At 39.2% G+C, this 14,508-nt stretch overlaps 1 protein-coding gene across 5 annotated transcripts in view; it reads left to right on the top strand.

Moving 5' to 3' along the window:
• Positions 1-14,508, top strand: part of TP63 (tumor protein p63) — a 217,946-nt gene that overhangs the window by 190,798 nt on the left and 12,640 nt on the right. For 2 of the 5 annotated variants that reach the window (XM_060297591.1, XM_060297594.1), the window contains 5 exons: positions 1,128-1,243; positions 2,284-2,393; positions 3,041-3,165; positions 5,083-5,165; positions 8,104-8,240. In XM_060297591.1, coding sequence (XP_060153574.1) covers positions 1,128-1,243; positions 2,284-2,393; positions 3,041-3,165; positions 5,083-5,165; positions 8,104-8,240 — 571 coding nt within the window. Of the gene's footprint in view, positions 1-1,127; positions 1,244-2,283; positions 2,394-3,040; positions 3,178-5,082; positions 5,166-8,103; positions 8,241-14,245; positions 14,361-14,508 lie in introns of those variants that run through there. The other 3 variants (XM_060297590.1, XM_060297592.1, XM_060297593.1) reach the window with 2 other exon arrangements.

The raw sequence follows: 14,508 nt of genomic DNA, 5'->3' as shown, positions 1-14,508 counted from the left end.
ATAGAAAGATTGGTAGGTAGCCAGAGTGTGTATATGTAGAGAACATAATAGATGCTAGAGAAAAAAGTAATGGAGAAAGAAAATAGACATTTAAAAAGAGAAAGTTAAAATCCTCCCAGCTTAATACAACTATTTTTTACACATTAATTTCTAGTCCTTGTTTATATGATCTCATTATCCATACCTTTGCATCTTGCTTTTCACTTAACAATATGCTATAAAAGTTATTCCCTAGGCTTCATTATAGGTTTCCATAATTGCCCTCCATTCCTCAAGGTGACATAACCATTTCTTATTTTTTTCTCACTGGTTGACATAATAGTTGTTTTTAGTTTTTGCCATAAAAGATGATGCTTCAGAGAGCAGAGAGCATCTTGATACACTTAGCTTTTTACTTGTATTGAATATCCAATTTGTAGAATGAGGACGTTCAGCCAAAGGTTAAAAAACACTTTCACGTCATTAACTCTTAGAGCAGCTTCTTTCTTTTCGAGTTCCACCAGGTATCACATTTTGTGAAACTGTGCCTATACTCTTTTAAAACTTGCTTGCCGTGTCTTACCCTCTAACCTGGGGCTCTTGCAGCGCAATAAAAACAGTAAGTTTCCCATCTTTATGACCAAAGTAAGATGGAGACTTCATGATGAAAAGAATAGGCAAAGTGAAAGTTATATCCTTTCCATCCATATCTTCCTATTGAGTGTTTTTAATGGTCAATTTGGGGGCAGTATTTTCTCTCAAGCTAATATTTTTTTTTAATTAACTTTGCTCCTTTTTCTTCCATTTTCCAGAGAAGCTAGAAAAATCACCTGTATGGATCAGGTCAGAGATGTAGTCATAGAGTTCTCTCCCACTTGAATTGTTTACCTTGAGCACCAGAAACATGGGACTGTTCCCTTAAATACAGATGAACGTTCCTGTCCTTTCTGTGGCTCTATGGGCGGTGATACTTTCATGTGTTAGATCTCTGGCAACAGGATCGATTCCTCTTTTCAAGGATGTATATTGCCTCTATTACACAAGCCATTTCTTTGGCCACCAACGTTCTGTCCATACAGTTTCATTTTGTCTTCTCTGTTTTGAGAGTGAAGAACTAAGAATTTTTTTTTTCTTTCTCCGTTCTGCAGGACAGATCGCCCCTCCTAGTCATTTGATTCGAGTAGAAGGGAACAGCCATGCCCAGTACGTAGAAGACCCCATCACAGGAAGGCAGAGTGTGCTTGTACCTTATGAACCACCCCAGGTAAACAGATAAGGGTTGGGCAAACTTGAGATTATTAGTTTTGGTGATAGGGGGTGTTTCAAGCATCAATTTCTATTTTAGTCCTTGTTATAAAACAACTAACCTTTTTGTGTTTCTTCTCTCCCTCTTCTCCACAGGCCACTTCTCTATCCCCCTTCAAAACTCCTAAATTTGTGCTAAATTTGTACTTGGTAATGTGGCTCTGTGCCCATGTTCCCATCTTAAAGGCAGACAATAATTGAATCTACAGTTGAGTTTATACGTGGCATTATTATCCAGAGATCTTAACTGGCAATTCAGCTAGTAGTGGATGTACACGAGTACTGGATACAAGTATTTTTACACTGGCCTGAAAATGGGAGACCCTAAGATGGAACTCTTAGCTGAAGTTTGAATGTACAGGTTCGCAGGTTAGAAAAGCAGAGTGGCGTGGCAGAAAGAACACTGGGGTAGTGAGAACAGAGACTCTTCGTTTGCTGACTCACTCTGTGGACCTTTAGCTTATAGCTCTCCATCTCTGGGCTTCAGATTGCCTCACCCATAAATTCATTTTCTGGACTAGATGATTTAATTCTGAGGACGTTTTAAGCTCCAGAGTGTACGTTATACAAGTGTACATTCACATATATGTTGTACTGTTTTTTATCCACCTCGGGGAAATATCCCTGGAGCATTACTGCTATAGTTAGTAACTTTTTCATGTCTCTCTTTTCGTATATGTGATGAACCCTATTTGAATTAGGTGATATGATCAGCTTGCAAATGAATATGTAGGGTCAAAGATCGTTATTTTTTAAAAGCCTATCTCATCTTGGGTAGGGTCCAATGTTACAGAAATTAGCTTTAAGCATCCCAAGATCCAAGGCAAAGAAGAAGCTACTGTGGATTTTACAGTTTGCCTTTGTAGAAGAAAGCATATCGCTTCCTCAGAAGTGGAGTTGTTTAAATAAGTGAGAACTAAGAAGGAAGAGCTGAGAAGACAGAACGTCAGTTCAAACCATGGTTAACACCGACTGTTTTTTCCCCCTCTCCGTGTTAAGGTTGGCACTGAATTCACGACAGTCTTGTACAATTTCATGTGTAACAGCAGTTGTGTTGGAGGGATGAACCGCCGTCCAATTTTAATCATCGTTACTCTGGAAACCAGAGAGTAAGTGGCATTTGCAGAATTGTTATTCTATAGAAACGCTGGGCAGAGGGCAAAGTGAAATTGTGTTTGCTTTATCATTACCTTTGCATGTGCAGCAGAGAGCTACCCTTGATTTTGTCCTTTGTGCTTTAAATCCTTGCTACAAACACTTACATAAAAGATCTAAGAAGGTGGAGACAGAACGGGGTGGGTAAAGGTAGAAGAGAAAAAAAAAAAAGAATTGGGAAGGTGTTCAAGTCGCTTCATACCTGAATTCTTGACATTTGACTGGAATAGTTTCTGATTAGACAGTGTTTGTTTTCATGTGGCCCCTAAAGGCATTTAACAGTTTCTTTGAATAAGTCTGAGCTGCCTGTGGGGATTTTATCTGGAGACATCCACTGGCTTAACTCAAGTTTCCTTCAAAATATGTAGCTAAATACAGCTGTTCAGCTAATGGCTTGGAGGTTCTTTGCAGAACAAATGGATGCTATTTACTAATATTGCTCATGGCGTGTAAGCACTTTTGTGTTCTGCCAGATGCTTTGGGGCCATCCTCAAAGCAGCCATAAGGGAGCTGGTAGTGGTGGTGCACTGGTGATGGCCAGCAGGGGTCTTTTCAAATTCTTTTCATTTAACCCTTTCTTCTCCTCTTCTCTAATTCCTAGTGGGCAAGTCCTGGGCCGCCGCTGTTTTGAGGCCCGGATCTGTGCTTGCCCAGGGAGAGATCGGAAGGCAGATGAAGACAGTATCAGAAAGCAGCAAGTCTCGGACAGCACAAAGAACGGTGATGGTACGAAGCGCCGTAAGTAGCTGTAGTGGCCAAACGGGGTAGGGTTAAGTCTTCTCCAGAGAGGGGGGCTGGGGAGTGATCTTTGAGAAGCTGCAGAATAAGACCTAAGGGCTTTAGAGGCAAGTATGACCCAGGGCCCCAGAGCTGATGGGAGCAGCTCTCGCTGAAATGGACTCCAGGTGTACACTATAGCTTTTCAAAAGCAAATCATCACGGTGAGGATTTCTTAGTCAGCAACGCTCCAAATATGACTGCCAAACCAGTAACGTCAGCATCACCTGGAAACTGGGTAGAAATGCAAATTCTTAGTTCCCAGACTTGCTGAATCAGAAATTCTGGGTGTGAGATCCAGGAACCTATGTTGTGTAAGACCTGCAGGTGATTCTGTTGCCAATTAAAGTTTGAGAAGCAGTATCTTAGCCTATTGGTATCCATTTACTTTTCTATTATTGAGCATGCGGGTTGAAAATGCCACCTGCCTTCCTCGTGAGTCTGGGGGAATAGTGAAATTTAAGAACACACTTTATAAAGCACAGTCTGGGAAATATGCAGATCTGGGTTTCATTGAATCTTGATGTGTAGGACCCACTTGGGGCTTTAGTTACATCATTTATAGTGAGGCTAATGATTTAGGTCAGTTGTTTCCCAACTGGTCTCTTTAAGCAGTAAAAGCTTTTCTTAAAGAAATATTTCAAAGAATGCAAAATGCAAAGCAGAGCTGCTGTAGCTGAAGAAGCAGGAGTCGGGGTGGGCTGTGGTTTCATGCTCCGCTCACAGCACCTCTTGCCCACGAGGTACACGTCCCCAGAGGCCTTCAGGTAACAGAGGTTCTTCAGGTAACAAGCGTTTGAAAACCATTGATCCACACGAGCTACTAAAGCGTGACACATAATTCTAGAAGGTGTCTTGCATAAGCCTGATATCACTACAGCAAGTATTGTAAAGAACATCACACTATGAATTGTATCATGAAAAAGGTTTTAGTCTTTTTACTGATTATTCTGCAGAAGAAATAAACATTTTTGTCACATTTTACAGGACAACAGTGTTATAACAACTGACCTCCATTAACTTCTGGCTGTTCAGTGTGATTTGCTTTTCCAGTTAGTCTCTTTTTCTCCCTAATTATTCCTCAAAAAATCGTATGTATGGGATTTATATTATATATACCATATCAATAGTACCTATAATATCCATAATTATATCTCCACCCTTATTTTCCTCTTGGGTCTGTCTGTTGGCCTAGCTCCATACACTTCCCTGAGCACCTCAGTTACCAACAAATCAGTAATTTTCAGCAAGAACGATTATTTGAACTCTGGTAGGAGAATCCTCTCTATACCCTGGATCCTGGGTGTAGTTTCTACATTGTGGAAACCTTAGGGATTTATGAGATTAATTCACTCATTTTACCAAAGAGAAAACTGAGGTCCTGGAAAGAGAGACTGCTTATCAAAAGTTATGCGATGTACATACTGACATCGGAAGGGTAAACTCACAAGGCTGAATGCACTGGCAAGACAACCTCTATAGCATGCATTTACCTCCTTGGAAGATAAATGACCTGAAAAATAAAACACAAAACCAATGTATCTTCCTTTCCTGAACAGCTGTTCACAGACCCATGCCAGGAAGACACAAGGATTCCTGCAGCACTACTTAAGCCAGAGGCCATCTCCCAGCCTCCCCGACCTCCCCCGGGGTTTTCTTTCATTTGTTTTCCCTCACCTTCCCTCCTCCCCGCTTCATTATTGCTAGGTTTACACCTAAGGTAAAAGCAATCATCACCAATTAGTGGCTGCTTAGAACTAGAAATTCTAATCTCATAAGTGTTGCTCATGCTACTGTCTGTGTAATAAATGTATTTATTGCTTCAGAAATGTTCCCAGGATGAAACTTGCATTTTTCCTCCACCAGCTTTTCGTCAAAATACACATGGCATCCAGATGACATCCATCAAGAAACGAAGGTCCCCAGATGATGAACTGCTATACTTACCAGTGAGTCTCCCTTGGGTATTCATGATCGCTTCATTTTCACCTTCTTTGAATGAGCGTTTACTCTGGGGTCATCTTTCGATTATCTGTGACAATGAGAAGAGGGTGATGGAGACTAGTGAGATAAAACAGAGAATTTATTTTTTACAAAATTAGGAAATTACTCCTTCCCTCTACAGTTCTGGAACATATTAACAGTGTGGGCTCTTCTGCTTACGGCTCACCCAGTCAAAGCTACCTTCCTAATAAAATTTTTCTTATGCCAATATTTAAAATTAATTTGTACTTCATTATTTAAGAGGGATAAGATGATTTTAGACAGCATGGTCATACCAATTTAGGACTAAACTTTTGTCAGAAGCCATTCACAAAGTCGATAATACATGGTGAATTGCCTGGGATTTCTCTTAGGGAGTGCTATAAAGAAAGCCAAGTCAGGCAGACTCTTCAGTTATATGGGAATGGCCAGAGACTTGGCCCAGTTATTGTGTAGGAGCGTTTTTCATTCCTACAAGGAATATAAGCCCTCTCAAGGTCACCAAGGTGCCCCTTTTTAGGCCGTGGTTGTAGTTCATCGAATTCTTATTACCTTAGGTCTTTGCTATCTAGAGTGGCAGCAGAGTTTGGGTAACCAGTGTATCTCTTGATGCCATCTACACTGACTTGCGACACAGACAAGCTAGGCCAGGAGATCTGACTGGGATTAACACTAAGCCACAGGTTTGGGTGTGCTGTGCTTGCTGCCCTTCCTTCTTCGGGCCCTGAAGGTCGGGTAAGGGAATTAGACTGCTTGCTGGCAGAATAATTAGACAGTGAGTTAGCTAAGATTCTCAGTGTCTTGTTTCTCAGGCTACATATGGAAACTGACATGTGAACTCTAAGTTAAACATTTTCCTGCTACACTAGATATTCCAAAAGATCTAGTATGTTTTCAGCTGATGAGATAGAAACCACTGGAAGAGCTGTTTTTCTCATGAAATTTCAGTTTGTACTCATGGAGGAGATACCCTGTATTCTGTTACATCTTACTTTTAGTGAAGAATTAGCCAAACTGAAATGTGTAAAGAAAAAAGAAAACCTCTTAATTTACCATGAATTTGGTTGGTATTTGTTGAGTGGCAGTAATGCGAGACCCTGAGCACTTAGAGATCGGTAGGGTACAATTCTTACCTTCCAAGATCTTGCCTTCTAGTGAGGAGACAAATAGGCATAATGCAATGAAATCAGTGCTTCAGCAAAGCTAGACATGACACTGTGGGAGCACATAGGAAGGATGGAAGAATCAGCCTAAAAGACTGAGGTCAGGAAAAGCTTCTCAAAGAGCATGATCCCAGAGCTGGGATTAGTAGGAGTTAACCCAACAAAAGGTAGAGAAAATCTTTCCATTTCTGAATTCTGACAAACTCTGCCTCTCATGCTCAGGGAGGAGACAGGTGATGTGCTAGGGTGCACAGGGTAAACAGACACTCACTCTCGGGGTCAGGCAAGTGCCCTTTGTTCTCCACTTGCCTGTCTCTAGTCCTGGTCCTGCTCAGACATTTTTGTTTGTTTGTTTGTTGACTGGGATTACTTTTTTTTTTAAACATTTTTATTGGAGTCTAATTGCTTTACAATGGTGTGTTAGTTTCTGCTTTATAACAAAGTGAATCAGTTATACATATACATATGTTCCCATATCTCTTCCCTCTTGCGTCTCCCTCCCTCCCACCCTCCCTATCCCACCCCTCCAGGCGGTCACAAAGCACCGAGCTGATCTCCCTGTGCTATGCGGCTGCTTCCCACTGGCTATCTATTTTATATTTGGTAGTGTATATATGTGCATGCCACTCTCTCACTTTGTCCCAGCTTACCCTTCCCCCTCCCCATGTCCTCAAGTCCATTCTCTACGTCTGTGTCTTTATTCCTGTCCTGCCCCTAGGTTCTTCAGAACCTTTTTTTTTTTTTAAGATTCCATATATATGTGTTAGCATACGGTATTTGTTTTTCTCTTTCTGACTTATGTCACTCTATGACAGACTCTAGGTCCATCTACCTCACTACAAATAACTCAATTTCATTTCTTTCTATGGCTGAGTGATATTCCATTGTATATATGTGCCACATCTTCTTTATTCATCTGTCAATGGACACTTAGGTTGCTTCCATGTCCTGGCTATTGTAAATAGCTGCTCAGACTTTTAAAAGCTTTTAAGAGACTCTCTTAAAGAAGGAAGCACATTTTACCTCCACTGAAAACTTGTGTTCTTCTAGAGGTAATTACAGTTAGTTCTAGTTATTTGTGTTACTTATGCTTTATAAAGTCACTGTGAACACTGTACTCGCAAATACTGAATCATTGCTCCTAGAGGAAATACAGGATTAGGTTCCTGTGAGCCTCTGGTCATGTTTTTAGTAACTGATCAATGCATTACCTTGTTTCATGTGTGTTTCTTATTTAATATATGCTGTTGATTCATTAGCATTGAACTCACTGCCCATAGCACTATAACTCATGGCTGATCTAAGCTTATCTAACACATATTTTCTCCATAAGGCACATCACAGCCTTCTTGCACTTAGGAACATGAGATAGCATGGCAGCTGCCCTGGGGAACTATTTTAAATGGAAAAATCACCCACAAAAAGTGAAAAATGTGGCCCTAACTAGACCATGAGAAGGACACCTGTTTCTAGCATGAGAGCTGAAACAAAAAGGCGGAGCATCACTTTCTTCCCCCTCAGCTGGGAACTTGCACAATGGTTGAATCAGCTTTTCATCACTCTGCGCATGTCTGTGAATGACTGCAAAGCCTGCCAGTGTTGTTTTTCCTGTTACAAATAAATGTGAACAAGTAGGCGAATTCGTCCATGCAGAATCCACGAATAATGAGCATTGACTGTACTTCTGATAGTTCTACAGCTCTTCATTTTTTCTTCACTTTTCTTCTGCTCTTTGACATAGGTGAGGGGCCGTGAGACTTACGAAATGCTGCTGAAGATCAAAGAATCCCTGGAACTCATGCAGTACCTTCCTCAGCACACGATTGAAACATACAGGCAGCAGCAGCAACAGCAACACCAGCATTTACTTCAGAAACAGTGAGTGTGTCCCTGTGTCATTTTAGGAGATGTGAGTAAGATGACTGTTTATTCAGGTCAGCAACAGGGTGATGGTTGGGTGATGTAAAAGATGAGGTTGTGAGCAGAATATGGTAGGTTCAGATGGGCTGGTGTGGGACACCTTTTTTCACGTCAACAATCTTCTGTGTTTCTTATAACCTTCCCTTTGAGAAGTTCCACCTATATTTTGAAGTTGAATACAAACCATTTCAAGTGAATTACAAAAAAGACTCACACTAACAGAATTAGTTCTCTTCTCTACGCCTCTGATCCAAGCACATCTATCAATAGTAGAACTTTGAGTACACACTCTATTCTAGTAATAATGTGTCTGTTTAAAAACATGTACTCTTCCTCATCTCGATAGACTATCTTGTCCCTCTCCTGGGATGCACACAATCCGCTTTTGGGAAAACTGTTATAGAGACAGCACATAGGTTTTACTATAAGTGTCTTGAGTGCTGTGTTGAGGATTCAGAGTCCCAGTGCATGCTCATTTAGCAAACATCTGGATGCAGAGGGCAAAGTGGCATCATATTGCCGTGTTTTAACATCCCCATTCTAGGTCTTCTTCCAGCGTTACGTGTTTACATCAATGAGGCCAGATTTTGCAACCATATTAGAATATACATACAACCTATTTACATGTTAATTTTTACCTAGATTCTTGGATCTTTGATTATGTTCATTGTTTTATGACTAACCTGAATAAAATAGCTCTTATAAAAGGAAGAGACTCCACTTATACTTACCCTTCTGTGGTTAAGAATAATCACTTGTTAGCTTAAAAACTATTGTGTCTGTACTGGAAGTATTGCCAGAGGCTCTGCAGATAGATGTAAAATATAGACATTTGGGGCTCATTTTAGTAATTCAAGCATTTGACTTTATTCTTCAGGCAAAAAAAAATAAACCCAAACCATCTTGCCGAAGTCAAAGATTGTCTTTTACAATAGAAATGTAAATGAGCAATAAATAGTGGATCTTTTCTCATATATTATTAGCTACTCTAGAGAGATACCTATGGAAAGTGTAATAAAAAGAGATTGCTTTTCTTTTTTAAATCAAAATAAATGTAGGTGAGAAGGTTGGACTGCATTTCTGATAGTCAGAAGGCATCCTCTGAGCCCATACCTACTGACTGTCAGGTATGGGGTGGGCAGCAGGGGAATAGAAAATAAGTATGCTCTCTCTTTAAAGGACTTCAGGCTCTTTGAGCATTTAAGACCTTTTTTGCCTGGAAGAGATCTCACCATTCACTTCTGGCACGAAAGTTTGCAAATCATAAATATAAGGTTTTAGAGTAAGGCTGACTGGAAAGTTGAATCAGGCGGTTCCTTGGGGACACAGGGTACTCCAAAGGAGAATTAGAATTCAAGGTTACAGAATTCCCATTGCCAATCCTATATAGTCTTTAGGATATCAGATAGAAATATATATTAATACATTCAAGTGCAAAACTGATTTAGTTCTTATAAACTCATAAAAGAGGAATCAAAGAAATAGACTTGTAGCATCAATTACAAACCCAAAGGGGATAAATGCCTTCTCCAAGATACGCGTGTCACGCTATTAAGACATACTCTCAGATCGTCACCAGTTCACTCTGGAAATGTTTGGCTTAGCGAAAATGACCTCAGAAGAACTACTCCATAGCAGATCATGCTGAACTCGTTGCTCCGTGATTTCCTGCCTCTTTTTTAACAGGAAAAGTTCTGTCAGTATTAAACGGTGTGGTTTGAAAGGTCTGACCCTCTAGCACAGGGGTTGGCAAACTTTTTTTTCTGTAAAGCACCAGTAGTAAATATCTTAGGCTTTCTGGTCCATATATATGGTCTCTTGTAGCTCCCCAGTTCAGAAGCACAGCAGCAAACCACAGACAATATGTAAATAAATGAGAGCAGCTGTTACACTAAAGTTTTATTTTATGGACACTGAAGTTTGAATTTCATATAATTTTCACTTGTCATGAAGGATTCTTCTTCTTTTGAATTTTTCCTACCGTGTAAAAATGTAAAAACCATTCTTAGTTTATGGGCCAGGTTTGGCCCATTCACTATAGTTTGCCAATCCTCCTTCTAGATAAAAGAGTGGCTCCTTCATGGCTTCTTGATGTTCATATTTTTTGATAGGAGTATCTGGAAGCTAATCTATATATTCTAAAGTAGAGAGGTATTAAAAGATTTTAGGAAGTTTTTTAAGGTGTCATCTCAGTATCTAACAAAACAACAGCAGTCTTTAGCAGAGGCTTCTCTTGTCTTTCTTCTGGCTGAAAAAGACATGCCCATCTAGACACAAAATATGGTTCATCATCAGCTAAGACTGGAATAGTTGACGTGACTCATGTAATAAGCTTTTTACTGAAGATCTGCTACGTGAAAGCAGTAAAAATAGAGATGAGGTAGATGAGGTTCCTGCCTTCCTATAGTTTACGGTTTGGTGGTGAATTCCTAACCAGAACACCTTTTGAATCTTAAGAAATCTCTGGAAGTTTATTCTCAGCATCCTGTAAGTTCATAGGACAATTTTAAACAACTTGTATAGATTATACAGTAGAAGGAATAGTTTTGTCATAGTTTTAGAGACTTTACAAGGCAAGATGATCTGTTTCAGTTGGAGACATGTGCATTTGTTTGCTTACATGGAGTACACGAGGATATATAGTCCCATGTCCCTGGATGATGAGTTATCCAGGGCTTATAACTTATCTAGCCTAATTGGCTTGCATTGCTCTAAAGGGAAATTGTTTTATTTATAATTAATATTCCATAAAACAATCTATTTCATCAAAGAAGAAAATATATCTTAAAATTATTATTTTAAGAAGCTCAAAAGATTTTAGAGACATATTTTCACTGTTCTGCATGTGTGGTGGTCACAGATAAATAACGAGGAATTTGTAGCCCCGTAGTTTCCTGTGGTGTCCATTTATATGTATAATTGCATGTTTTTGAGTGCTTGTCTCACAGTGTATAAGAGCTAACTTCAGCTGTGATAACTTGTGCATGGAAATATAACAGACTGCAAAATGAACTCTTTGCAAAATATAGACATTTGGTCTAATTATGTCTTTGTTACATTATATATACATGGGTCTCCCTCCAATGATTGATATACATTTATATAAATTCTCCAGTTGCTGTATTCTTCAGCTCAGTTTTTTTCAGCTCTTTTTATTTTTATACAAAGCTCCAAGAAAGAGCACGAATGATTAGACAAAGAAAACTGGAAATCTAATTCCTGGCAATCATTTGAAAAGAATACATCAGCTTGGAAAATGCCTATGATAGCCTGTGATTTCCTTTGCAAAAACTTAGTACCAATATTTTATGCTGGTAAGGAATCAAGTTTATGCTTTTCTTTATAGTAGAGTGAAAATTAATGGGAAGAGAATACACTCTGTACGAGGTAGCAATAAAATATTTTCAGTTTAATTGCTTCTATTAGTTCTTCACTATATGTTTTCTCGCTGCTTGCTTTTCATTTATGCATGGTTTTCCTTATTCAAAACTTCCTTCACAATTACCTTCATGATCATAGGCTTTCTGGAGGATAAATCTTAGTGTAAGTGAGTTTTTGTGAATCAAGTTGTTATAGCTATAAGTAGGCTTTATTCCATTTATAAGGAAATTTGATTTTAGTTGATTTGCTCACATTGGAATAAACATAGGGAGTTACGTCCATAGGAGCCAGCATCTAGTGAGTGGACAAATTGGACCCATTCTTGCCACTGGACTCCTTACCATCATATTTTCAAGGGACATTAACTCTTAAGACAGTTTTGCAGCAGCCACTTGAGACCTTTTTAGCAATCTTTTGACATGTGTACTTTTGACCAATACTATCTCTTGTTCATTTTTTTTCTTCTGTAATTTACCCTCCTTCTTGGGTAAGATCTGATCTGAGAGCAGCATTACTTCGTTAAAATTTTACTTAGCCCAACTCTGGAGAATTATTATTTTTTTTTTTTCTGGAGAATTATTTTTAAGTTTCTACAGGATAGATGTACTTTGATTTTAATACAAATGTATGACATCCTGAGGAGCTCTTAGTGTTTCCTTCTCCTTTATGATCACTTGATGATTGTAGCTTATTAGTATCCATGATATAGGTCAGAGAATACTGGAGCAGAACAGGATCTTCAAGACTATGGTTCTAGCCCCATTGTGCTATAGCTGGGGAAACTGAGGCCCAATGAACTACACCTGTGATTTCATAGCCAGTTCATAATAAATCTGAGACTAGAATCAGATCTGGAAGACATAGCTCTTTACAATATTCTGGGCTGCTTCATTAGTTAAGAAAGTCATAATAAGAAAACACAAAGCAAGCATTCATTCCCATTTTTCTGTCCCTGTATCAGGTAGTTGGTATTTACCCTTGTGATTTCAGCATAATGTCCTATTTCTCTAAGCTCATCTGGCTACGATTTTCTTCAAGAATGTTGATAATTATTCCTCAGATTCATGTATCTGAAAAAGAAGCAAGTAATATTTTCAGAATTATCAATGTAGAAGAAAGCAGAAGACACAAATCTTTCTCTCTCTCACTGACAGATATGACTAATACCATATTTCTAAGTCTGACTTAGAAATTCTCCACACTTCCAGAATATTTGTTTGAAATTGCCAGTTTCATAGATTAAAAAAAAAGGTAAATATGGGCAGTTTCATGGGGTTCAACCTTATAGGTCATGGCACTGCACAAGCCTTTACAGTTTACACAGTTAGTTTAGAACTTCACGAAAATGTTAGGAAGTTGTCAGGACAGAGATTTATTAGCTCTGAATTGGCAATGCAGAAAAACACCCTCAGATTAATTAAATTCAGATAGATTAAATCACTTTTCTAACTTCTCACATCTCATCGCAGAACTTGTCTCAATTCTAGTCTCAGTGTGTAATTCTCTGGTCCAGACATTTTTTTCATAAGTGAAGGATGATTTCTGCATGTTGTCTTATTCAATCCTTGGTCCAAGAGAAGCCCCAAGACGTAATATCCACACAAGAAGTCGAAACCATTGTTCTGTAGTTGGTAATAAATTGCTTCCCTACTAATTTGTATTCTGGCACCTTCTTTAAGATGATCCCAATTCTTGCTGGTGAGATGGCTTACTAAATCTCAGCACTGAGCAAGTGAAAATTGCTTTGTTCCTTTGCAAGGAGTAACCATATGTGATTCAAAAGCCATCCGGGCAGTAATTCCCAAACAGTTCATGGGGTTGCACAACCCTTAGGAAAATAAGAGGATTTGTTCCTGGCATCCTTGTGTCATAATTGATTTCTTCATTATGCAAAAGTTGCTTTCGTGAGTTTGATATGTGCATTTCTAGGCCAAGTTTGTGACTGAAAGGATTAGGATATTTATCCATCACAATCTGGGCACATGCAAAATGCTCATTAGTAGTTCTTTACAAAGGCATGATGACACAGCCCCCAGACTGATAAGATCATATTTCTTCATACTTCAGAGTTAAGCTAGACGGGAACAGTAATGAGGTATCATAATTGGGAAGATGACATTTTACAAAAGATTGAAGTTACTTCTTGTCTCTGCATTCCTTTTTGCAATTAATTGAGTCCAATATGCCAAGCACCATGCGAAGCATCTTGACCTACCTTGTCTCAGTAGTCCTCAACTAAGTAACTTGTGGAACTTCTTGAAAGTGTATGTATGCCTGGGTCCCAGCCTGGTCTCAGAAAGGATCCTGGAAAATGCATTTTTTAAAAGTTCCACAGGTGATTCTAATAGTTCTAGATAGCTACCATTGCCTTCTCTCATTTCTTCTTCATAAAAGTCTTGGGAAGTCATCTCTGAGTGATCTTAAAGGAAGGTAAAGAGGAAGGAACAAAAATAGCCGTGCGGCATTCTGTTCTGACTGTACTATGATCATGAAGGTAGAAGGATGTGTTTCTGTATTCAGTTGATTTGAATATATGAAGTCCTAAGCCTTCATCTTTTCTTTTCTCTGGTTCCTCTCTGCAGTCTCCTTTCAGCCTGCTTCAGGAATGAGCTTGTGGAGCCCCGGAGAGAAAGCCCGAGGCAATCTGACGTCTTCTTTAGACATTCCAGCCCCCCAAACCGATCAGTGTACCCATAGAGCCCCATCTCTGTATTTTGAGCGTATGTGTTTGTTGTGTTTCCGTGTGTGTGTGTGTGTGTGTGTGTGTATGTGTGTGTATGTGTGTGTGTGTATCAAGCCCTCGTAGCCAGGACTTGAAGACACTTTGGCTCAGAGACCCAACTGC

Source organism: Globicephala melas, chromosome 4 (assembly GCF_963455315.2).
Source record: "Globicephala melas chromosome 4, mGloMel1.2, whole genome shotgun sequence".
Taxonomy (NCBI): Eukaryota; Metazoa; Chordata; class Mammalia; order Artiodactyla; family Delphinidae; genus Globicephala; species Globicephala melas.
The sequence above is the reverse complement of the archived record's forward strand: the minus strand, read 5'-3'. Positions and strand labels throughout refer to the sequence as shown.